Source organism: Eretmochelys imbricata, chromosome 21 (assembly GCF_965152235.1).
Source record: "Eretmochelys imbricata isolate rEreImb1 chromosome 21, rEreImb1.hap1, whole genome shotgun sequence".
Taxonomy (NCBI): Eukaryota; Metazoa; Chordata; order Testudines; family Cheloniidae; genus Eretmochelys; species Eretmochelys imbricata.
In genome coordinates this window covers 9684784-9709285 of record NC_135592.1, presented here as the reverse complement: position 1 = coordinate 9709285, position 24502 = coordinate 9684784, and the positions used below count along the sequence as shown (strand labels likewise).

The window sequence follows — 24502 nt, the reverse complement described above, 5'->3', positions numbered from 1 at the left end:
TGATTGATTTTTTTTGCTGGTGGGGGGGGACCTGAGGGGGATGTCTCTGTTGGGAGCTTCCTGCAGGATGGGGCAGACCATGAGGGAGCAGGAAACAGAGGACATTCCCTTATTCTTCCCTCTCTTGCCCCATATTCTAGCACAATGAGGACTTTCAGCTGCTGAGGGTGGTACCTTGTAGAGGCTCTTGATTGGGTGATGGACTAATCTGTACAAGCCGTAACGGTTAAACGGCTACTTGCAGCTAACAGGTCATGGGCTGGGGAAGCTCTGATTGGCTGAAGTGGGGTGTGTGGCCCTGCAGTGGGGAGTTCTGATTGGCCCTGAGGGGGGGCCTGGCTTCCCAGTGGGGAGTTCCGACTGGCTGAGGAAGGGTGACTCACCTCAGAACTTTTGAGTGTTTGAAGCTGCTTCTGGCACCAAGATGGCAGCTTATGGGAGGGAAGCATTGGTGGGCAACACCCAGGATGGATCCCTTCAGAGAGGAGATGGGGATATGGGGATGTTGGCAGGGTCCTCTCACAGGGGGAAGATGGAGGAGTCAGCTGGGACCCCTCAGTGGGGGGTTGGGGACATGGGCCCAGCAGGGGAGCCCTCTCAGTGGGGGAAGATGGGTATGTCAAGTGGGCCTTTTCAGATGGTGGTGAAGGTCACGGCAGCATCTGACGAGTCTCTTTGGACAACAGGGGCATCGCATAGTCCCCCTCAGAGTGGAGCAGGGGATGTGGAGGGCGAGAGCTGGTCTCTGCAGGAGGGGAGGGAAATGGCTGTGCCAAACAGATTCCCTCCGTGGGGCGAAGGGGACAGGGGAAGCTTCAGCTGGTTCCCTCAGCGTGGGAAGGTGACATATGAATCCCTGCAGAGGGTAAAGCAGGAGACAATGGCTCGGACCCCACAGCTGGTAGAGGTGGCATCATTTTCCTGTGGGCCACCTCAGGAGGTGGGGAGGATGGGGGTGCTGAAGGAGTCCTCTCAGGAAATGGGGAAGAAGGAGGTGGAGGTGAGCTTCCCTCCCAGGCAGGTGCAGGTGGTTGCCCTGCTCCCAGACCTGCTGGTGTATAACAATCACTCCCTCCGACGGATGCTGCCTTCCATGGAGACCTTCAATGGAGTCTTGCTCTGCGTGGAGATTACAGGTGAGGAACAGGGCTGCCTGTGGCAAATCTCTGTCTGTGCTCCCTTTGTGGATGGGGCAACCATTTGAGCTGATCAGTTGGTCAGCAGCTGCCTTTAAGGGTTTTCGGCACTGGCACCCTCTGCAAGGGGTGCTTTACAGGCTTTAAGGCTGGTCCTCAGTAAACTCCTGGACCTTCCCTTTTGTGTCTTATTTATCTAGGTTCTTTTATCAGTGCTATATGAGTGTCCTTGAAAAGAACCCTTTGTTTAATATCCTCTCTGCCAGTTGCTTGAGTGGGCTCCCAGCCTTGAAGGCTCATCCCTTTTTGCCTTCCTTTAGACAAAGTGGAGATTTGACCTTGTGAAATTCTGGCAGAAAGTGGTGTCTCTTCTCCAACTGAACCAGTCTGACGATCTGTCATGGGCCTTAATCCCTGCTGCATCCCGAGGCAGCTTTGCTTCACTGAGCAGATGGGAAGGTTCCAGTTTGTCCAACATCATGATTAGAAATGAGTATGATAACTTCAGCCTAGGACAGTGGTTCTCAAAGTTTTGTACTGGTGACCCCTTTCACATAGCAGGCCTCTGAGTGAGACCCCCCCCCCCTTATAAATTAAAAACACTTTTAAATATATTTAACACCATTATAAATGCTGTAGGCCAAGCAGGATTTGGGGTGGAGGCTGACAGGTCGAGACTCCCCCACCCCCATGTAATAACCTCATGACCCCCTGCGGAAAACTGACCCCCAGTTTGAGAACCCCTGGTCTAGGACTTAGTGGGTGTTAATCCTTCCACTGGGCGTGCTCACAAAGTTCAACACAAACAATAGAGCTCTTCAAAGAATCCCAAGGCTTGAAATAGAAGGTGCATGCATGTCTCTAGAAAGCACTGTCAGTCTCTTATTTCATAAGTACCAAACTCACCACAAACCCTACATTATTCTTATAATTTGTAATGAAAAGTGTATTTGACTGCAATAGCTGAGACCTGCCACTTATAGCCCCTTCCCTAGTTAGGCGTCTGTTATTCTTTGGTACAATATTGAAAACTCCCTCAACGGTTTGGCCTTCTGTCTTTGCATGTGTCACAGGATTAACTGCTCTCCTTGAAAAGCTATACACAAACAATGACCTGAACTGTGGCATGGAACAGCTGACCCAGATGCTCAATGATTACATAGAAGGCATAATGGAGCGTAAGTACTACCTCACCCGAAAGGTGGAGAGGTGAAGTATCTGTTCAGGGCTGTACGAAACTGAGAATTGGAGATTAGCTTGATTCTGCCAAAATGCTGTTCTTTCTGAGACATCTGGTCCTTTATTTTCTTGGTGGTCTTCCAGGAGTATCACCTAACTCTTCACTGCCCCCTCCACATATCGTAAAGCAATTGTCATCCTGATCAAATGTAACTAGATGGACACCTCTTACCACTTGTCGCTTTTGTGGCGCAGAAGAAAGTTTCTCCCATAAATGGGTTGGAGGAGGCTTTCAGAGGGGCAGTTAAGATGCCCACCTCTCAAAGTCAATAGGAGTTGGGGTGCCACTCTCCCCTTAATACCTTTGAAGGGGCATTAGTTTTATTTTTTGTCACCACCTGGCTGTTTCTCTGTCATAGGGAGGTTTCAGATCTTTTCTCTTGAGGGGGAATCTGTGTATTGTAAATAAACACAGCACAGGCAGAAAAGGCTAACTTACCAATTCTGGAGTACCAAGCCACACTGGGTCAAGGTGGGCTGTTACACAGGGCTTTATGTAGACTCCTTCTCCCTTCTTTTTTTGCAGTTGAGCTGCATAGCTGGTGTCATCCAATCTCTAACAAATGTCAACTGGTTGTCAAGTCTTACAAATTACGGTTGGAAATTTGGGGCACCCTGGAAAGAAGCGTAACGACTTTAACCTACTTTTAACATGGGTTCAAAACAAGTCTTCAACCAACCATTATTAAATTTTATACCCTGTCATGTCTTCCTGTTTGTTGTTTTCCCCCGCTTTTTATGATGTTTTTATATAATAAGCACGTATGTGATTAAAAACAACCTTACACAGCTATAACAAAAGGTCATGCTCTTAAACATATTTTTGCTTAACAAGCAGATTAGTGCTTATTTGCTAATTCTTTATCATCTCTTTTATCATTACTTTTTGCTAAGTTTTATGTGGGAGTTCTCTAGCATAGCCTTCATATACCCACAGTATTAACCTTCTTATGTTGGTGTTACTAGAGTCTTCGGGGAAACCAGCTCTGAAATGAGATGATCGTAGCATTGCTGTACAGAGGGTGGAGGTGGTGTGTTTAACTCCGTAAGCCAGGAAACTTTGGTGGGCCAGCAGATGTTCACTCTTGGTCAAGCAGCATTGCTCTGCTGCAGAGGAACATATTAAAGAAGATGCAACCCCTACCCCAAGGAGTTTGTAAATAATGTGCCCTGCTGGCTGCCATTTCTGTGTTTCTGAAAATGTGTTTTAAAAATAGTGTTTTATTATTCTAGCTAAATCCCTGTTTTTTCTTCTTAGTGGTTGTGGTATTGGAGAGTGAGTTAAATTTGGGCTCTAGTTCTCTGGCATGTTAGTGGCTTCAGTGGTGACGTGCTCAAATTGGCACACACTCATCCGTAAAGGAATTAGTTCATTGATTGAAAATGGAAAATCCTGGGGTCCTAGATCACGTGCGACAGTTAGCTCTCCTGGCAAGCATATGAATTTGTGGGCTATTAGTCCTAAGGTGCTGGCCAAATTCCAGTTAGAATAATTGGATTCTGTCTTCCTCTTAGATGCACACCCTGCCCCAATCTCCATGCTCATACAACACTGAGCACAACGAGGTTCCCAAGCCTGAGCAGGGTCTCTGAGCACTACCAAAATGCAAATATTTAAATAATTTCCCCCCACTGAATCCCATGAGAGTGCTGTTTCCCCTTTCCATACTCCACTGTTATGCAGTCTTTCTATGCGTTATAAAACAGTTATGCCCTATCTCAGCAATGCCAAAGTGGTTCTTGTGTAGATCTATAGTTTGTAAAGCTCTTTGGGATGAAAGCAGCTATATAATGAAGATGGCATTACATTCTGTCTCATTTATTCATTTTCTGTGTTCCTCAGATGTGCTTTGTTTCGGAGGTGATATCTTGAACTTCACAGGTACTTCTCACATTGTACTATGCCTTTGAAATGTATCAGTGGCTATTACAGTATTTTTGGCCTGATTTGCCACCCACTGGAGTTAAAAAATGGCAAAGCTCCCATTGACTTCAGTGGGACAGGATCAGGCCCTTCATGGGTCTCACCAGCTGAAAATCACACACATGAAAAGAGCCATCTCTGTTTCATGCCCCCTTCCATTCTGCTCTCTCTCCTGCAGGGGATGCATTGCTGGTGCTCTGGAAGGTCCAACGAAGCCAGCTCAGTGACATCATTACACTTGCAGCAAAATGCAGCCTGGAGATGCAGAAGCAGTTCGGGTTTAGCTACACGGAAGTGGGCCCAGAGCTCCGACTGAAGATCGGTACAGATGCCTAATGGGAGAAATATGTGACAGCAACCTCAGCTCCGAAGAAACATATTGGCAGCTCACCTGGTCTTCTCTGAGTGCTTGCTCATGTCCATTCCATATTAGGTGTGTGTGCTTGACACATGCACGGGTGCTGGAAGTTTTTCTCTTAGCAGCATCTGTAGGGGACCGACTCTGGCCCCATCAGGAGTGGAAGTGAGCACACACACCTAATATGGAATGGACATGAGCAACACATGGTGAAGAACACCACTTACAGAAAAGGTAACTGTCTTTTTCTTTTCCTTTCAGGGCTGTCTGCAGGCCACGTGTCTCAGCTCATTGTCGGTGATGAGATGCGTCAGTACTGGCTGGTGACTGGCCAGCAAGTGGATGATGTGAGACTGGCACAAAGCCTGGCACAAGCTCGTGAGGTGATTCTATCACCGAACTGCTGGGAGCTCTGTGACCGGGACCTGTTAGAAGCAGAAATGCTTAAAGGCCAAAAAGCCAGGAAGGTAGGAGCCCCATAGTGCTTTTGCAATTACTATGCAGTGAAGTCCATAATATGGAGTCCACTGATGTCAAAAGAGGAGAGCCTCATTGAGTTCAGTGAGCTTTGGATCAGTCCATTAACCAACATATATCAGGCTGGCTTGTGTTCATAGGGTTCCCTTTTCTGTTAGCTAGTGGGACTTTTTCTTGAGCTGAGCTTGTGCTTTTACAGCCAAAGATTGTGAGTTCTATTCCCCCATGCTATGCTGAGCATGTGCTAAATTGCTGCAGGGTACCTTCCCTCTGAGGGAAATTTGAGCAACTGATTTACTTTTAAGGCTAGCAGTTCTTCCCAATTTCTGATGATCACCAGATGGGGTCAGTACACTGTGTCATGCCAGGGCCTTTTGGCCTGATTTTCAGAAGAGCTGAGCACCCACAAATCCTAGGGAAGTCAATGAGGAGGGGACAGGCGCTCAGCCCCTTTGCAAATCCGGAACCTTTAACTTCTGGCAGAAGTGGGCTGAATATAGCCAGGAAGGTGTCAATAGTGGGAATGATAAACTTAGTTTGGGATGCAATTTAGGCATGATGACCATAGTGAAGGATGAGATCCTGGGTTATTCCAGCATCTGTTGATGTATTTTTTACTGAGCAGACTTTGGGGAAATGACACTCTGTCTATAATTTTTTCTGTGTACTCAGCTGCAATACCTAAAGATTTTCCACCCACCTGATTTTGATGAACACTTTGAAAAGTGCATAGACCATCTACAGCATTATCCAAACGATGAAGGTGAGATCCTCGCATTCAGCGTCTGAGTCAACAAGAATGCAGGATCCCTGGAATAGGGAGAGGCCTTCGCCCCCTCCCCCTCCTCCCACCTTTGCCTCTTGATAACTTAAATCAGCGTTTCTCAAACTGGGGTCTGCGAAGGGTACTCCAGGGGGTCCGCGGGCCATGCTGATCAACTCCTCCCTTTCCCTCCCTCAACTCCTCCTCTTCCTCCCAGCGCCTCCTGCACGCTGGGAGAACAGCTGTTCCCTGGTGTGCAGGAGGCACTGGGAGGGAGGGAGAGGAGCAGGGATGGGGCGGGGAAGAGGAGGGTAGGAGTGGAGCGGGGCAGGAAGAGGGGGCAGGGCTTTGGGGGAAGGGGTGGAGTGGGGGTGGGGCCTGGGGCTGAGCAGAGGGCTTGGGGGGGTCCGTGAAAAAAAATTTAAATCAAAATGGGCGTCCTCGGGTTGCTAAAGTTTGAGAACCGCTGACTTAAACCATATAAATTCCTTTCCTAGTCCTACTGAGAAATGCTGTGGCACTGGCTTCCAGTCATGGACTCGAGCTGGCCTTGCGGAGGTTTGTCTTGGGAAATGTTCTGAAGAAGGTAAGATGCTGATGTTTCTGTTCTGATACGTGCTGTTCCTCCCCAGTGAATCCCCACCCGAGGCAATGAAGAGAGTAAATCCCAGGCGCATGGAGGAACTGAGTCTTTCCCCCATGTTCCTTATCTTCCAGATTGACGACAATCAGCCACTGGAGTTTGTATCCGAACTTCGACTGGTAACCGCGGTCTCTGTCAAGCTGCAATTTCACGAGAGCACAAAAATGACAGAGCTGTGCAAATTGGTCCAGGATGCCACTGTGAGCATCTCTGGTATCATGGAGGGCTGGAGAGGCAAAATTATCAAAATCTCCACGTTTGGCAAAGTGAGTAAAGCAGGGCTTAGCTGCTCTGTGAAATGCAACCCAGCTGGCATAGGGATCACTGTGAGAATTAGGGAGAGGCATGCCCACTAGGATGGCATGGGTGGGGACCATTCAGCTGCCAGCCAGGCACAGAAAATCTCAGACAGTGGCATCTGTCCAATAGTAAGAACCAACTGATGTTTGTGAGCAAGTGGGATACCTGGTGCTTTTGGCCTGAGCAGCGCTTTTACCATTGTGGTTGTTTGTTTGTATTACAGCAGCACATAGAAAGGCCAGCTAAGATATGGGGCCCATTTGTGCTGGGCGCTGGCCATACTCCATAGTAAGAAATAGTCCCTGCCCCAAAGAGCTTATTGTCCTGACTGACAACGGGTGGGAGAAAGGAAATATCATCGCCCCGTTTTTTACAGGGAGTCTGCCAGGCAGCTGGGAATCAAACCCAGATCTGTTAAGGCCCAGCCTTAATCACAGGACCATCCTTTTCCTCAGCCCTCTTTGTTCCCAAACTCTTTGTAACCTCATGCAAAATGCATCATGCCTGTAGCTTTTCAGAATTCAAGCATTTAAGGAAGTCTTGGATGTTTGAAGGCACAACTGGGTTGAGCCCCTCTGGCATATCCTTAATAGAATACTTGGGTTACTTATTAATCTACTTTTAACCACTTCTCCTTTTCTGTCCTTCAACACAGGGTTGCACATTTCTGTGTGTCTTTGGGCTGTCTGGTGATAAGAGGGAGGAGGAGAGCACCCATGCCTTAGATAGTGCAATTAGCATCTCTAATCTCTGCTCTAAGAATCTCATAAAAATTGAGTAAGTGCAATGACCCTCTGCCTGGGTCACTACAGCACTGACTTTTACCAACTGAGCTAAGGGAGTTAGCTGGCAGCATTAGTTGGCTGTTATCTTCTAGTGGACCAGAGTCCGTTGTGTTTTTCTTTTGTTCTTTGGTCCAATGCACTGTTGGAACTGAGCTGCCAAGACTTGCAGGGGGTCTGGGAGAAACATTCATTCGTTTTAACCTCTCGTCGTGGATCACACTGACAGCTGCTTGAGAAAATGTGACTCCGTCATGGCTTAATTCCAGTGCTGGTCACAAGTGGGAGCTGTACAGCGACACAGGTTGTCATGGGTATTGACAACCAGAAATAACAAGAAAAATATCTGAAAGTAAATGTGTTAGGAACACAGGAACTCCCAGGCTGGATCAGATCAGGGATCCATCTAGTCCCATATTCTGTCTCTGACCATTGCTGCTTCAGAGGAAGATGCAAGAGCCCTGCATTTATGGGGTAACCTGCTCAAAGGGAAACCTTGCCCATTAATTAGAGATTGGCTTGTACCTTGATGCAGGAAGGTTTATAACCCTTCCAAAACTTTTTTTTTTTTATCATTACCACTATAATTCTGGATGTTCACTGGGTGTTTTATTCTGGAAAGGAACTGATTACTACTTGGGATAATATTTCTCCAGTGCCGGTACATCCCCGATCACCAGCCTGCCGGTCCTGTGAAAACCACCATTGCTCTGAGATCAGCATAGAACAAAAGTGTTTCATGACATTACGGGGACCGAGTGTTAATTGGCCAGTGGATGAGCCAATCATTTATCACAGGCCCAGAACAGTAGTGGCAAGCCCTGTAGTGAGTCTAGATCACTAATAAAGCAAAGAGGGTGAGAAAGTTATAGCTATGGAGAGTGTTAGCAGGAGACGGCTGATTCCATGTTGCTCTTACTCTATTTTAGGCTTGTTTCCATTGGGATTACAAGTGGAGTAGCGTTCTGCGGAGTTGCTGGCATGCGTCCTAGACAAGAATATACAGGTAGGATAGGACTTAGCTGTGGTGTGTGTGTGTGTGTGAATCCGTTAGATTGCTCACAGCCTTTCCCCATACTCTATTCCTGATGCAGTCACTGGCTCGAAGGTTAAGATGGCCTCCAGGATGCTGACACTCTATCCAGGGATGATATCATGTGATGAAGAGACTTACTCAAAATCTGGGTTGCCCGGCTGTTTTTTTAAGAAGCTTCCAGAGAAGGAGACGAGCGATGCCATGAGCCCTGGGGTAACCTATGAATATCTCGGCAGAAAGAGAAACCTGTAAGTCACTCCTATGTGCTCCTTCCAGTACAAGCAAGAGAGAAGGGAAAATCTAACTCTGTTAACTCAAAGGCTGGATATTCTTACCCAGGGGTAAGCAATCCCAGAGAGCTTGCAAACAGGCGTAGATGGTTGGGACCACCGTGCCCTTCCCATCTTGCTAAATAGAAGCTGGGACCTGACTTGTTCCCAGCTAGATGGAAGGAGTTCTGATAAGGAAAAGGTTGAGAACCACTATCCTTCTCCAAACAACTGCCTGAAATGTCCTCCAACCACCTGCATTTCCACTGGGGTTAAGAATGGGCTGTATGCAGCAAATGAATGAGCCCATCTAACTCTTTCATTTTGCCTCTGGGCAGCCAGATGGGTTCATGGAGCTTCTGAAATTCTTTCTTCTGTTCTCTTTATTTCTTACCTAGCATCTGATAGTCCAGGTAGGTGATCACTGACTCTTGCCATCCTTCCTCCTTTTAGAATGTTTGGAAAGTCGGGCTTTACCAGGAAGAAGGATGGGAATCGACCCTTGCTGGGTAGGTGGATCTATCCTCCTGGCACAGTATTAATAATGTGCAGAACATCCCTGAAGGTCAGGAAGGGACGCAATGGTGGGAGGAAGGACATGGGGATAAACAGGCAGGGGAGTTGCCATCTAACAACATCAGGGAAAGTAAGAGCCATATGTTTTTGTTTAAAGCAAAATATCAGTTCTGATTTTCCCCCTCTCCTGTTCCCATGTGTCCACAGTTCTGATGCTTATCTTTGCAGGCAAGATAAAGGGTTGTAGGCCAGCAGCCCAACCGGTTGCAAGGCACCTGTGATTGAGACAGATATGCAACCTATAAAATGAGAGAGGACAATTCACAAGCTAGCTCGTCTGCTTGATGGCACCACAGTGCAGTGCCAGATGTAGGATTAGAACTCAGGCCCAGAGCTCTTCCTCATGGCCCCTGAGCTGGACACACCCCAGAGAGGGTTTACTTAGGCCCACGGCATGTTGGAGTGTTTTTTTTCTTGTTGCTTTTGAACAGCCCCCTAAGACCAATGTCTGAAGTAGCATTTTAGAGATAGCCACTTCCACTGCATGGCTGGGAAGAACAATGTCCTATACCCTAGTATACTGTCTATAAAATGTCTTCCTCTTGAAAGGTCGCGAGAAAGAGATCAGAATCTTCCAGGCTGCACTGCAAGAATTTGTGAGACACAGAGAAGGCCGTGTTGTTATGTACGAAGGCTCTACGGGCTATGGAAAAAGCCGATTAATTGCTGAAATAGACTACTTAGCCAGGGAGGAAAATCACAGGTCAGTTCTCTTAACTTTGCTTAGTAGCATCCCTGTTCCAGTCTTGGGCCACCACACAGTTCTGCAAAGACTCCTCAATCCTGACTTGTGTATCCTAGACTTAATACACCCCTAAGCATAAAGCAGGGTCTTATCTATGTGTAGTTAGATATTTATCTGAACCTCCTAGGCAATTGTTTTTGAGTTTCAGGGGAAGGTATTTGCTAGGGTGTTTTTGTCTCTCTCAGAGCCTCTTCCCCACAACAATCTCATCCATGGAGCCAGATCAACCCTTCCGGCGGGTGTCACGAGCGATGGTTGCAATGTGTGTTCATCGTGATACCACCACGGTCATTCAGTGTGACCACTTATTCAGTGGGCTCAGACCGGTGACAAAATGCCACGTGAAGCACCTTCACCTGTATCTGGGTCTCATCAGTGAGGGCTCCGTTATCATGGATAAAATACCATCCTCATTGCCTCAATGAGCCAACACTGGAGGGGAGGGTAATTCAGCTGCCAGTGATCCCATCATGTGATCTCCCACCTCTATTTGTCCTGTAGTTTAGGTGGCCTTCTTTCTATTCCCTGTGGCTGCTTCTGCAGGCAGAATTGCTCCCTATGTCAGTGAAAAACAGACATGAATAGCAGGATGTGCTGGGTATGAAATCAAGAGTGAATGTTTTCCCCAAGAAGCCAGCTCCAAATCTGAACACAGAAGTCAGGGGCTTGATGCAGGAATCAGTGGGCGAGATTCTATGGCCTGTGCACTGTTAACGTTATGTTTTATAGTTATAGTCAGACCAGATGATCATAATGGTTTCTTCAGGGTTTAAAATCTATGGCTCACCATCATCATATGTTGTACTGTGTTGGGTGTATCTAGCTTGCCCATATACCACTCAAGAGGCTGCAGCTCCCCCCTGCCCTCCCGACACAGTTTCTGTCAGACACTTCTAATCAAGGTTGGGGGCAGATCTCTAAGAAGCTTCACAAGCTGCTCAGAGGACGCTCTATAGAATGAGACCTTTGAGTCTGTGTTCGTACAGTGCCTAGCACAATGGGGTCCTGGGCCGTGACTGGGGTTCCTTGGTGCTACCATGATACAAATAATAATAATAATTTTCAACACAGGGTGATAGCACTGGAGCTGTCCAAAGTAGATATCCAGGAGTCCTTCTATGCTATCCGGTCACTTATGGCCATATTCTTCGGGATCGATGCCTGTAGACCTTATAAGAGACAAGACATCCTCCAAAGCAAGCTCAGTGGGCTGTGGGATGAGACCTTCTACTGTCTCCTCAATAATCAGTTCCTTGTGAAGGTAATGGGGAAAGCACCTGCTCTCTGGGAGAAGACCCAGTGATGTGTAACCACTTTGTACATGAGCCGGTTACAAGGAGCAGGGTGTTCAGTTGATTCCTTCATTTCTGCCAGGCCCATGTCTCAGCATCTATCATCCTTGCCTTGAATTTCACTGGCAGAAATGTCAAAATTGTGGCCAGGATCAAATTTCCAAATCAGAAAGCCAAAACGTTTTCACTGTTCTAGATGGGACTGACCGGTACATTGGATACAGCTACTAAATTTCCCTGAATTTATCTGGAGCATCCAGTGACCTCAAGGAATTCAAAACCCCCTTGACGTGCTGTGAGCTCGGAATTAGGCAACCTTCTGTTCACCTTTGCCTGAGATTAGCCTCATTGCCGTTCTGATGCAGCTCCTTGAGTCTCAGTCTTGCTTTGGGGGCACAGCTCTTACCCCTTAAAGAGCACTGGGGGAGACCTGGTGAGGGGTTTATGGAGGGGAGTAATCCAGCCCAAGGCAAGGGGGTGTGTGAGGGAGGGAGTTCAATGCATGCAGAAGTGTCTCCTTGCTGATTTCATCATTGAGTGCCGTTGACGGACAGCGGTGATGCCACTGGTGGGTGGTGACCTTTGTGATGTGGATAACTGCCCGCTAGGTATCGGACTAATAGCCAGCAAATTCATGTAATGTAGTTCATCAAACAGTGGCCAGATGGGAACATCACAGTGACATGGGTCAAGTTCAAGCCGGTGGCCTAGGGAGCAAAAGGTTCCATTGGGTGTCCCATGACAAATCCTGAGTCATTAGGTCTCCACAGGGAAAGGTTTATTTAAAAAAAAGAAAAAAAGCAACGAGCAATGCATGCACACCTTGCTGCACTGGAAATTTCTTCTTGGCTGCTTTTCTGCTAATATGCATTAACTCCCAAGCATGCTGCGTCTCTTGCTAACTGTGCTGGTGTCTTCCTGACCAGTTCCCCATGTCAGCTGAGGTTTCTCACATGGACAATGAGACAAAGCAAAAAGAAGAGGAAATGCTTTTCCTCAGAGTCCTGCGGAAGGTGAGCGAACCCCATCACCATATAAATGAGGTGAACAGACATCCCAAACTAGGTACAAGTGAGAGGTTGGGCTTGCAGGTGTTAAACCGTGCCCCTGGATAGGTCATCGGCTGTGGGGATAGAACATGGGTTGAGCACCTATTGCCTGAGTGTAGATCCAGCTCTGTCAGCTGTGGCTGTAGAAGGTTCATCAACCGCTGTATGTGGCCCAGCCCACCACTAGAGGGTACAGAGCACCACCCTGAGTGGGTTACAAAGGCATGGCTAGCAAACAGCTTTACTTTAATGGATGACCATCCACTTGGACTATCTTCCCCAAAGACTCAATAGGGATGTCTTCCCTGAATCTGAGATGCTTGGTGGAGGCCCTTCCTGAATACACGGTCTGGGATTTTCAGAAGCAGCTGTGTCTCTTAGGAGCACAAGTCCTGTTGAAAGTCACTGGGATTTCTGTTCCTAAATCAGCTGGCTGCCCTTGAAAATCACCTCGCATAGCGCTTGTTCCTGTCTTGAAAACTGGTAAAAAGGTTCATCTCCTTACCAGTTAAATGCTGGGTTAGAAATATGGGGCCAGATTCTCACCTGGTTTAACCTGACCTCAGCATCGACCTCAACAGAGCTACGCTATTTTATGCAAACCGAGGAGGTAGCTTGAGGAGTTTTAACATTCAGGCTCAACAGGTGCAGGGAGGAATCAGTGGAGAGTTGAACTGATGTCAATTAAAAATACCCAGCTTAAAGAAATGAAGCAAACCCCTGTCTGGTCTGTCTTGGCTCTTTTTCTCTCCTCTTGAAGCCTGGCCAAATGCGCTGATCTCGTCCCTTTTCTTTTTCAGGCAGCGGAAGAAGCGACACTGGTTTTCATCATTGATGAAGCCCAGTACATCGATGCTACCTCCTGGGATTTTTTGGCAAAACTCCTCTTGAGTGTCCCCATCTTTATAGTCCTGTCATTGTCTCCCTTTGCCTCCAAAGAGCTGCTCCCTTGTGCTTCTGCTGAAGGCATCATGAAGAGCCCCAAGACCACTGGCATTGTCCTCCAGGAACTGGAGCCTTCCAAACTCTTGGAGATGGCCCGTCAGGCCCTTGGGGTGGTGAGCATTCCCAGAGAGATGGAAACGTAAGTGCCCTTATCACCCAACTAATCTGCGTTAGCAAGTGGAGGGGAACAAATCCACCAGGGAGGGACATCAAGCCTTAAGAGCCTAGTCAAACTGGGAATAGAAGTCCTTATTTCCTGCCCCTGCTCTAAACTTTAGCCAGCACTGTTTAAAGTATGCCCTGGTATTGTTACTGATCTGGGTCTTGACTCAGGAAAGCACTTAAGCACATTTTCATTGCATGTGCTTAAATCCCATCAACTGCAATGGGACTTAAGCACCCGCTTAAGTGGTTTCCTGAATCTGAATTTAATTTGAAAACCCTTCTCAGCTCACCAGCTAAACCAGACAAACAATTTAGGGCAATCCTTCATCTCCTGAGGATTTCCTATTCTATTTGTTCCTCCCACTTCTGGGCCAGTTGCTCATTCCAGGGTCTTGGCCTTTATTGCTTAGCTTTCCCTCCTGATAATCGATGCATCATAAATGGGAAAAAAAGATAAACAAAATCAGCTATTTAAAAATATATTAAATGTGCTAAATTCCATATTACCACTGAGAAGCTGCTTGTATTAGTAAGTGTTGGGCTTTCTCCTTTCTTTAGATTCCTCATACAAAGAAGCTTTGGGGTCCCATTGTACTGTGAAGCTTTACTGACGGACCTCCATGCTAATGGGGTTCTTGAGTTTTGCCGCATCCCAGAGGAGGAGAAGGAAGAGGATGAGTGGGATAACCTGTCTAGTACAATACACCTTCTTAACTCATCTAAATCCCATGGCTCTGTTCCCAGCCAGAGGACTCAGAATTCCAGTTTACATCCCTATTTCATATTAGCTGGGTCTTGGGAGATATGGAGCAGGTCTGGATAATTTAGGGGATGTCTAAGGGAATAGAGAGCCTTTTCCCTCAGTCTCTGAGGCTAACAGAATAGAGAGCTTTTCACTTCCGTGTCCCTGGTTCAAATCGAGCTCAGTGTGAGTAGAAGTTATCACCTTCATGCTCACGTCCCTTCATATGCTACTGGAAGGCACCTAGATACTATGGTAAGGACAGTATAGGAACCTCCATAGAATAGAATAATACCTAGCTCTTCTATAGCACTTTTCATCAGTAGCTCTCAAAGGATTTTGCAAAGTTCGGTATCATTACCCCCACTTTACAGATGGGAAACCGAGGCACAGAACAGGCAGTGACTTGCCCAAGGTCACCCAGCAGGCTAGTGGCAGAGCTGGAAACAGAACCCAGGTTTCACAGTCCTCCTCCAGTGAGCTATTCACAAGGATACACATAGAATAGATTATAGGGTTCTTCTCTACCTGTAGCCTGCCACTCTGAATCTATCCTGCCCAGGACCAGAAATGCAATCTTGGCTGAAAGGAAACTTCTTTAACTCACGGAGCCACCAACTTTTTAAAAACATTTCACTTGGGGATGATCTAACATCAGATCGGGTTGACTCAGTCTTCAGCTGAACTTTCTTTTGGCTCTGGACTTTAGTGCAGGAGCTGCTCTCATTGAAGAGGAGGTGATACGTGCCGCGGCGCTGCCATTTGCAGCCTAGATGCGCTTCCATTGCTTAGAGAGGGGGAAACCAGCTCCTGTAGTGTGGTCTGGTGCGGACGTGATTCATCTGAGGCGATGTGGCTTGTTGGGAGATTCAAAATAGCATTTCAGCAAAGGCTGTCGAGGGTGCTTAGAAACTAGACTGACCTCAGATCTATCAGTCCCTGTATCAAAGTACCTGCAGTTTGCATTTTCTGGCAGATGGAATAAACGCTGGGGAAAGAAAGATGAGTTTTACAGAGACCTTTCTAATATCTATAGTGCAGAAGACTAAATAAACCAGCACAAGTTCTTTAGCTCTCACTAGCTCATGGTTTAATTTGTGTATGAGTGTGTGTGTGTGTGTGTGTATATATATATATATGTTTTAAAATGAGCTCAAACTGTAAAATGTTTCCAAATGATTCCTTCTGTCCACACAGTCAGTGCTGTGAAATCGATACCCTACAGAGCGCCTCTTGTCTCCTCCAAGGAAAACAAAAAGCTTTACGTTTGTACCGTCAGGACGGGTGTGGACCTGGACACTGTTCTACTCCCGGCGAGGCTGCAAGGTGAGCAGCTGATTGGCTGGTGCTCAGCGTGTCTCTTCAGAGGCAGTGGTCAAAGACAAATGAAAAAGACCTAGGGAGCTAAATGCTGCAGTGCAGGTCTGAGATCCGGGGCTCATCACAGAGGAGGGCTAAAGACTCTGGGAACTCTGTTAGACTGAGATAGTGTGGAACTTTCAATAAAAGGGGTATCTACTGCGTTCACCCGTGGTGTTTTGTGGGTGCACAGTCCAAATGAAGCTCCATTCTTTCCGCTTATTTATCTGCCTAGGTACTCATGCAGTCTTCACTGCCACAGTATCTGTGCCTTATGATCCATAGCGTATTTAGCTCTACAGCTCCCCTGTGAGCTAGGGAAGCATTATTCTCGGGTTACATATGGGGAACTGAGGCACAGAGAAACGTAAGTGACTTGCCTTATGCTTCATGTCACACTGTAGGTATGTGACAGGGAACTGAGTCTGGGTCTTCTGAGTCACCAGCTGATGCCTTATCATGTCCAAATGGACTTGAATGATTGGTCACAATGTACCTCGAACCCACTTCAGGTCAGTGCAAAATTGCACTCTGGGATTTCTTTTTGGTTGCCCGAGGCAACAGTGTTCACCAATGGTGTTCCCCTAAGGCACAGAGGGGGCTCCCTCAGTGTATTAATTTGTACAGAAAGAAGAGGTCAGGGATCCAGACAGGATTCTGCTGCTTTCCTGGAATGGACTCAGGCTAAAGACCAGAGGGTCCATAATATATGGAATCACAGTCCTTATACAGGAGGCACCTATTGTAGAAAACAAACAGGAGTGAGCAGGCTTCCACACAGCTCGTGTTCCAGTTTCATCTGGCTTTGTTTACCAGGGACCACACTCTGGGCCTGATTCACTTATGCCAATCACTGAAGTCAGTGGAGTTACACTGATATAAAATGAGCATGAATGGGAATTGAAAATCATTGTCTGGAACTCTATGCAACATTCCAGAGATTGCTACCAACTGAATAATATCCTATGAGTTAATATATTCATGGGAGGAAGTGATTAACTGATTGACCTTTTTTGTCTGCAGAGATTGCTGTGGCCCAGTTGGACAGCTTGAGCCCCTCTGAGCAGATGGCAGTTAAATGTGCAGCTGTCATTGGCCATACGTTTACTCCAGAGCTGCTGCTGTACATCCTCCCGGAGTGGACAAACAAGAAGATGGAAGAGACACTCATGAGCCTGATCAGTTCCCACGTGTTTGAGTATGTTGGAAAAGAAACCAGAGCTACACGGGCAGTAGGTTCCTGCCATTTACACACACATCTGGGCCTCCTGACGATGCAATCCCTAGGGCCAGAGGACTCTGAAGGTGAGCAGGGTTTTTAGTTTCCAGAACCCCCAGTGTTCCCTGGGAATGCTTTTGTTCCTCTCTCTTTTGGCCATACCTCGGAAATGATGGGCTAATGTCACTTTGTTTTGTCCCTGTGCGCCTGAGCCAAATCCCGTTCAAGTCAATGGAAGTATTTCCTTCCATTAACTTCATTGGAGTTTGGATCAGGCCCCATGTACATAGTCACTGGCCAGTGATGGCAGTTGAAATGCCACATCATATTTTGTGTCTATAAGTGCCGGGAAAATTACTCCTCGGGAGGCTTAGGAGAATTTTGCATGAGGATCTACAGCCATCGTAATCTCATTGGCTCTGCTTTATTATTATTTCTTTATACCGCTCCCTGGATGTGTAAAGCACTTCTATCAACAAAGAAAAAATGATAGGTCCCTGCCCAGAAGATTCATAGATTCATAGATATTTAGGTCAGAAGGGACCATTATGATCATCTAGTCTGACCTCCTGCACAACGCAGGCCACAGAATTTCACCCACCACTCCTACAAAAAAAAAAACCTCACACCTATATCTGTGCTATTGAAGTCCTCAAATTGTAGTTTAAAGACCTCAAGGAGCAGAGAATCCTCCAGCAAGTGACCCGTGCCCCATGCTACAGAGGAAGGCGAAAAACCTCCAGGGCCTCTTCCAATCTGCCCTGGAGGAAAATTCCTTCCCGACCCCAAATATGGCGATCAGCTAAACCCTGAGCATATGGGCAAGGTTCATCAGCCAGATACTACAGAAAATTCTTTCCCAGGTAACTTGGATCTTACCCCATCTAAAACCCATCACAGGCCATTGGGCCTATTTACCATGAATATTTAATTACCACCATTAATTTAAGAACAGCCAGTCTAAGTGGTTTCCAGTCAGATAAATCTGATGCAATCATGCGATAAAGGAATTATTGCTGCTTTCTAGATGTCGGTGCTGCTGCTCCAAGCTTCAGCCTGCAAGAGGAGCGGGAGATGTTGCAGCAGGATCAAGCAATGCGGTTCTGCACTCCCCTGCTGCGAGAAGGGGCCTATGAGCTGTGGCTGGGGGATCAGAAGAAGGCCCTGCACCTCAAATGTGCCACCTTCCTGGAGCACAAGGCTCACAAATGCAGAAGCTGCGGTGGAGGTGATTTCATTTCCTTCCACCGCTATGCCCTGGACACCCAGATGAGCAATGAAGACTCTTTGCTGGGACAGGGCAGTAAGACCAAGGGCACGGCTCAGGTGCTTTCTGAAGAAACCGGGAAGAGGCTTCAGACAAGCTTAGCACAAGGTAAACGGAAGTTCGGAAATAGCATAGGGGGACTGACAATGCATTGCAGGGTGTTGGCATTTCTGGAGGCTGTAGTTCACACTAGTGCATGGGATAGCCTGTAAGAGGATGAAGTTGATACCTGCAGTCTCTGGAGCATAACACTGCAGTGTGTTGAATGATAGCCCCAGTGTCTTGAGATCTCCTGTTCTCTTCCAGGGGTTCTCAGACTTTTATACCGGTGACCCCTTTAACACAGCAAGCCTCTGAGTGTGACCCCCCCTTATAAATACATAAAAAAGTGTTTTTAACGTAACACCATTATAAATGCTGGAGGCAAAGCGGGGTTTGGGGTGGAGGCTGACAGCTAGCAACCCCCCATGTAATAACCTTTTGACCCCCTAAGGGGTCCTGAGCCCCATTGTGAGAACCCCTGTACTACACCCTGCAAGGTGCTGGTTGTCCATCTGATATTTCCAGTTTTGGAAATTCTGCAAATGTGTTTCCTACTTCTGTCAAACAAATGACAAACTGGAAGACTAGTGATACATTAGCCAGCCTGAAATCTGCATTGCAACCCAGATAGCCAATACAGAACTAGGTCACCTGACTGGCTGACTGTGTCAGGCTTATCTGATGCCATGTCTGGTTTCTAATATATCAAATATCCAGATGCTTCTTGTATGCAGGTTAGAGCATTCTTGGATGCAGTTCCAGTGCTGAGCATCACATAAGGGGGTAGAGGAACCACAGACAGCTTCCTAACTTACCAAACACATAGATCTAAAATAAAGTCCCAGCTTATGTGTTTGTAGTAGGCAAACCTGGTCACTAGTGCAACCCCAGTCTCTGTTTGCAGGAAGAAAGCGATACCTGTATGGAGCATTTCAGATTCAGAAGTTATTTTGTCTTGTCTGTTTCAGATGCACCAGAGAGGACCAATGCCTCTCTGGGGCAGGAACTTGCCATAGAAACTCCCATGGCCTCATGTGAAGGTAAAACTTCTTTGGCTGCCCAGCTGGCAATGCAGTTAGAATGAGGGGAGGCTTTGAAAGGGGGAGATAGGCTCATCTCTCTCTATCTGTTGTTATGGCTGTGTCAATACTTACCTGGCTCCAATTACCACAGTATCTGAGTGCCTTGTGATTTTCAGTTGTAGTTCTCCTCACAGCAGATGGGGGACTAAAGCACAGAGAGCCTAAGTGACTTGCACAAGATGTGACACTCTCCCGGGGCGCCCAGAATCTTAAGCCACTGTGTTACCCATCTGCCTCAACAAGAGAGAGGTTTGCTGGAGCACAAACTGTGTGTCAGCTCCCTGCCACACCAGTCTGTCCACCTCACCAGCAAACTCCTTGAGACTCTGCTAGTCTAAACCTTGCCTTCCCTGTTGCCAGGTTCCCCAGAGACATCTGTCCGTAATGTCCAGTCCCTCTCGCTGAACACTCACGGCAATTTTACAGATTTAATTAGCTGATATATAATTTAAACAAAGGCATCACGTCATACCCACTTCTGTTTAACAGGAACACAGCACAATAGTTTAGCTGAGGAAGTGAAGTTTACTCTTAAACCACAGAGTAAATTTTGGAAGCTAGAACATGATTCATTTAATCCTTTTTTTTTCAACTTCCTTTTCAGATAATTTACAGTGCAGGGCAAAATCAGCCATGAATAAACAGGTGTTGCCAGATGATCATCTCCGGTATGGTGGGGGGGATCTTTGATCACCTGTGTTCTTAAAGAGCAAGTTAATTCCTTGGGAACAGGTTGCTCAAGAGACTGGGACTGGAAATGGGATAACAGAACTTTTCAGCTCCAAGCCATTAGTTCAGATCTGGCTCAGCCAGGGACTAATCCCAAACCCATCGAAATTAATGAGCAGACTCCTACTGACCTCAGCGAATTTAGGATCAGGCCCTGGGTCAATGATAACAAGTTATTGCTGCTTTTTGCAAGGCTATTGTACAATTATTAGACAGGGTTCAGAGAAGGGCGACAGGAATGATTAAGGGCCTGGCAAAACTCTCATATGAAGCGAGATTGAACAGACTGGGATCAAGAGGGGACATAATAAAAGCATATAAAGTAATCGATGGTCTAGAGAAGGCAGATTAGGAGTTTCTGTTCTTCCCCTCTCATTGCAATGGAACAAGGGGACATTCAGTGAAATAAAAAAAACCCTGCTTTTTTTACCCAGCGCATAACTGGAACTCATTGCTATAGGAAGTCACTGAGGCCAAGAGTTTAGCAAGATTCAGAAAGGGCGTGGACATTTATATGAGTAACAATAATGTCCAGAGTTATAATAGTTAATGCCAACAAATTTAGGAAGGGGATAAAACCTCATGCTTTAGCCAATCTCTGTCTATGAGAGACCAGGATGAGAACAGGTGTGGGGGAACAGATTATCCCACATCTGCCTGCTGCGGGGTTCTCACACCTTCTGGAGACATATAACCTGCTGGCTGCTATTGCAAACCTGATACTGGTCCTGTTTTGATCCAGTCTGGAAATGCCTATGTTGCAATTCTTGATTGCTGTTCGGGAGCCTGTGTACACTGGATTTTTGATAGTGGTATAAATGCTTCATACTGGATTTTCTATCTAGTTAGGTTTGGCCCCCACCACTATAGTATCTGGGCACCTTATTAACCTCACAGCAGCCTGTGAGGTATGGCATTACTATTATCCCCATTTTACAGATGGGGAAACAGAGGCATTTGCCCAAGGTCACACAGGCAGTCAGTGGCAGAGTGGGGAATTGAACCTGGTTCTCCTGATTCCGAGTCCCATGTCTTAACTGGAAGCCCATCCTTCCTCGGTTGGTGGGTGATGCCAGACAACTTGGGGATTTTTATGTCAATTTAAAGGAAATTAAATATTTTTTTTCAGTTACATTTTGGAGTGTTTCATATTTTCTGCAGTAGGGGTGCCCCTATGCCCATGGGGATACTGAGGACTGGGCCCTGATGGGATCATCCCCAGGGGATCCTTTAGCGATTTTCAATTTGGGCTACAGCGGGCTCGCCCTCTCTTCTCTCTCACCATAGAGTTGAACAGGAGTTCCTGGACAGGGTGGACAAGCTGATTAAGTACCATAAACGTGGCAAAGAGGAAGCCACAAACCTGGCACCCTGTGAATGTGGAGAGAGAGTGGAATTGGTGGTCTCTGCCCTAGCCCGCCATTGTCTGATGGTGAAAGACAGAACGAGGGCTTTTTATTATCTTCTGGAATCTGCGGCTGCTTCCTTATATTTATCCAACAATTATATGGTGAGTGGGCCTCCACATGTTCCTGCATCTCTAGCTGACCTAACCCTAAAGCTGGCCCTGGATAAGTTTCCTCTGGCTAATAAGTAGGGGGTGGAGGGGTCAGAGTTGTGTGTTCTGGGTAGGCGATGGCCCAGCCTCTCACTGTATCTCTCTGTGTTTGCTTGAGGCATACTTGTATTTGAAGAAAGCAAGTGGCCTACAGGAATTGTCAGCATTGGCAGTGTTCCCTTGTCTGCAGAGACCTAAACTGAAGATCAGCCAGTTTGAGGAAGCCACTTTCTGCAGCCTCAGGGGAGAGGTAAGAAACCAGGTAGATGCTGAAGGATGTCTAAAGATGACCTGGTTCACGGGGTTTCTGACTCTTGCTCTCCACCTTACCCATGAGCCCCAAATCCTGTGCAAACCCCTCAGGGTTCTACCACCCATCCATCTCACCACTGCCACCTTAAAAAAGATTGGAGCAAAATCAGAAGCCCACCTGCTTTTGCCGTTTAACTGCCGGGGCTGCTGCAGTTTGCTAATAAAGTGTGCAATCTGAGAGCTCTCTTGGATCCCGGCTTCCTGGAGGAGCAAGTACCAGCAGCAACCCAAGGAATACACAGTATCCCCCCCCCCCCCCCCGTATCTGCTCCTGGCTTTGGGTTTGCAAACTTCCCTTTCAGCTGCAGACCCCACCATCTCCTTTTGGAGGCTGACCTTGCCACAGTGGCATCTCCAAATCTTCCTACCTCCCGATTTGATTCCTGCAATGTTTGTGAGGCACTCAGATATTAGCAGGGACCAGAATAGAACCTAGACAGACAGATACACAGTACCCCCTTATTCCCTTGTTGGGCACCTACAGCTCAATTTGTCTACAGGACCCCACTTCAACCATGTTTTATCCTAAAATGAGGAAAATGTCATTCAGCCTCCCTGACCTCGTCAGACTCTAGGTGCAATTATACAGGGATGTGGTTGCAGCGATTGCCTCACTAGTCACTCCCCATGCAGGTCTGCTTCAACATGGGCCAAATCGCACTGGCCAAGAGACTGATCAAGAGGGCCCTCTGCTTACTGCACAAGGGGTTTCCCCGTACCTGGCTCGGAGCCTTCTTCCAGTCGTTACTCGAAGAATCCAAACACTCTGCGTATCATGCTCAGCAGCGTCAGGCCCAACACACAGAGTAAGAGGTGGAATCTCAGCCAGATGATTGTGGGTCTTAACCCTCCAGGCCAGCAGCTATTTGCAAATGTCACCATGGAAACTGAACACAATAGGCCTGATTGGCACTCTGTGTTCAAGAGAGTTTCTAATGGGCCCCTTTGCTTGATCTCTCATTATTTCATTAGCAGTTACCGTATACGTTTGACTTGCTGTGACCGCTAACATCTAACACCGTCTCTCCAGTAGGAAGGCATTAGCTGTCCTGCAGCAGCAGATTCACTGCCTCTCCTTGCTCTGGCAGTCCTACAGCCTGGACTCTACCACCAACAGGAAGTACTCCCGGCTGGCAGCCCTGATGGAAATAAATTTGGCAGATGAGTCTGAGAACAAGATGCAGGTGTGTGGGCCCTTTCCTAATAGTCCTGGTATAGATGGCAAAGGTCTAGCTACCTCACCTCTCCAGGCGAATATCCTCCACACATCAGCGTGGCTCCAGAAGTAATAATCCCTGAGAAGAGGGAAGTTCCCAGAAGGCTTCTGAAAGGAGGCCATTTTATGCTCTGGGGTAATGTCTCTGGACACAGGCAGTACTGCTGAGTGGGGTTGATCGAGAACAGAAAGGCTTTGCGTCTTCATATTGCAAACTATACCGGAGCTGGCAATTAAAAAAGAAAAAGAAAGCTTTTTGCAAGAGAAGTTACCATTAGCCCAGCCTTGAGAGCAGGGGGCAAAGTCATAAGTCAAATATTTCTCTATGTTTTTAATTAGAAAAGTCTCTGTGACAATCAGATAACCATTGAGTGTCAGTCAGCGTGATGTTTAACACACTGCCCCATGTTAGCCTGCTCCAGACCTCCACTGAGCTGGTGCTGCTTCCAACTCAGTGCTGATGTCTCTAGATATGGAAATTTTTCTCCACCTAAACATACCATCTACAATGAGACACCATGTTCTATTTGGGCAAGATCCCCAGGCTTGCTCCCAAACTAGGGTCTTCTCCTGCTTGGCCTGCTGCATGGCTTTTTCTTCAGCAGCCTTTTATTTTCTTTATACGGTTGGTGAATTTCAGCAGGGTGCATTTTCGTATCTTCTTTTCAATGCCTTAGACCATTTCGACATATATGGATTTTTCACAGTTCTCCCAAAGTATGGGCTATAAAGACGCGTGGCTAAAATACGAGATGATGGCTATCCAGAGAAGTTCCCAGTGCAACTTCACCTTCACCAGGGAGAGGTTGCTAATGACAGCACAGTTAGCTCAGGCACTGGCCTATAGCAAGCTCTGCTTGGGTCACCTGACCCGATCCATCCAGTTGGGTGAGTCCGTTCTAACCATTTGCTGGGAGGGAGAGTTTACATAAACCCGCGCACCATATATACAGGCATATGTATTCTTTCTTCAATAGGCTTTCAAGCTCATACAATGTGTGTGCGGCTCCGGAAAACCAGCCTCCACTGCCTGGTTCTTTCGGTTCTCTTCAAATCTGCGTTCCTGAAGAACAAGTACTGTCATCATTTCATCTGGCTGTGTTAACTCGCTAGAGTTGGGGTATTTATGTTGTGTTGGTCAAGATGATTTATAAAGAGAGATGGACGAATGCGTGTAGATGGGCAAATGGGGTGGCGTAAGAAAGACAGGACGGAGATGGAAGAAGGTCCGAGAGATGGTGTGATTGGTGGACGTAGATGGAGGGGGAGGCGTGGAT

The 24502-nt window shown here is 47.0% G+C and overlaps 1 protein-coding gene across 1 annotated transcript; it reads left to right on the top strand.

Annotated features, from left to right (window-relative positions):
- Window positions 1-949: 949 nt before the first annotated feature.
- Window positions 950-23298, top strand: LOC144278305 (adenylate cyclase type 10-like). The gene is made up of 24 exons (XM_077839572.1): window positions 950-1136; window positions 2210-2314; window positions 4219-4257; window positions 4478-4621; window positions 4919-5124; window positions 5807-5897; window positions 6395-6483; window positions 6615-6806; window positions 8833-8906; window positions 9381-9436; window positions 10053-10206; window positions 11320-11509; window positions 12467-12553; window positions 13390-13673; window positions 14258-14394; window positions 15639-15767; window positions 16824-17105; window positions 18047-18394; window positions 19297-19368; window positions 20015-20078; window positions 21427-21571; window positions 21888-21947; window positions 22163-22222; window positions 23098-23298. The coding sequence occupies exons 1-24, from the start codon at window positions 950-952 to the stop codon at window positions 23296-23298; spliced, it is 3396 nt and encodes a 1131-aa protein (XP_077695698.1).
- The last annotated feature ends 1204 nt before the right edge of the window (window positions 23299-24502 follow it).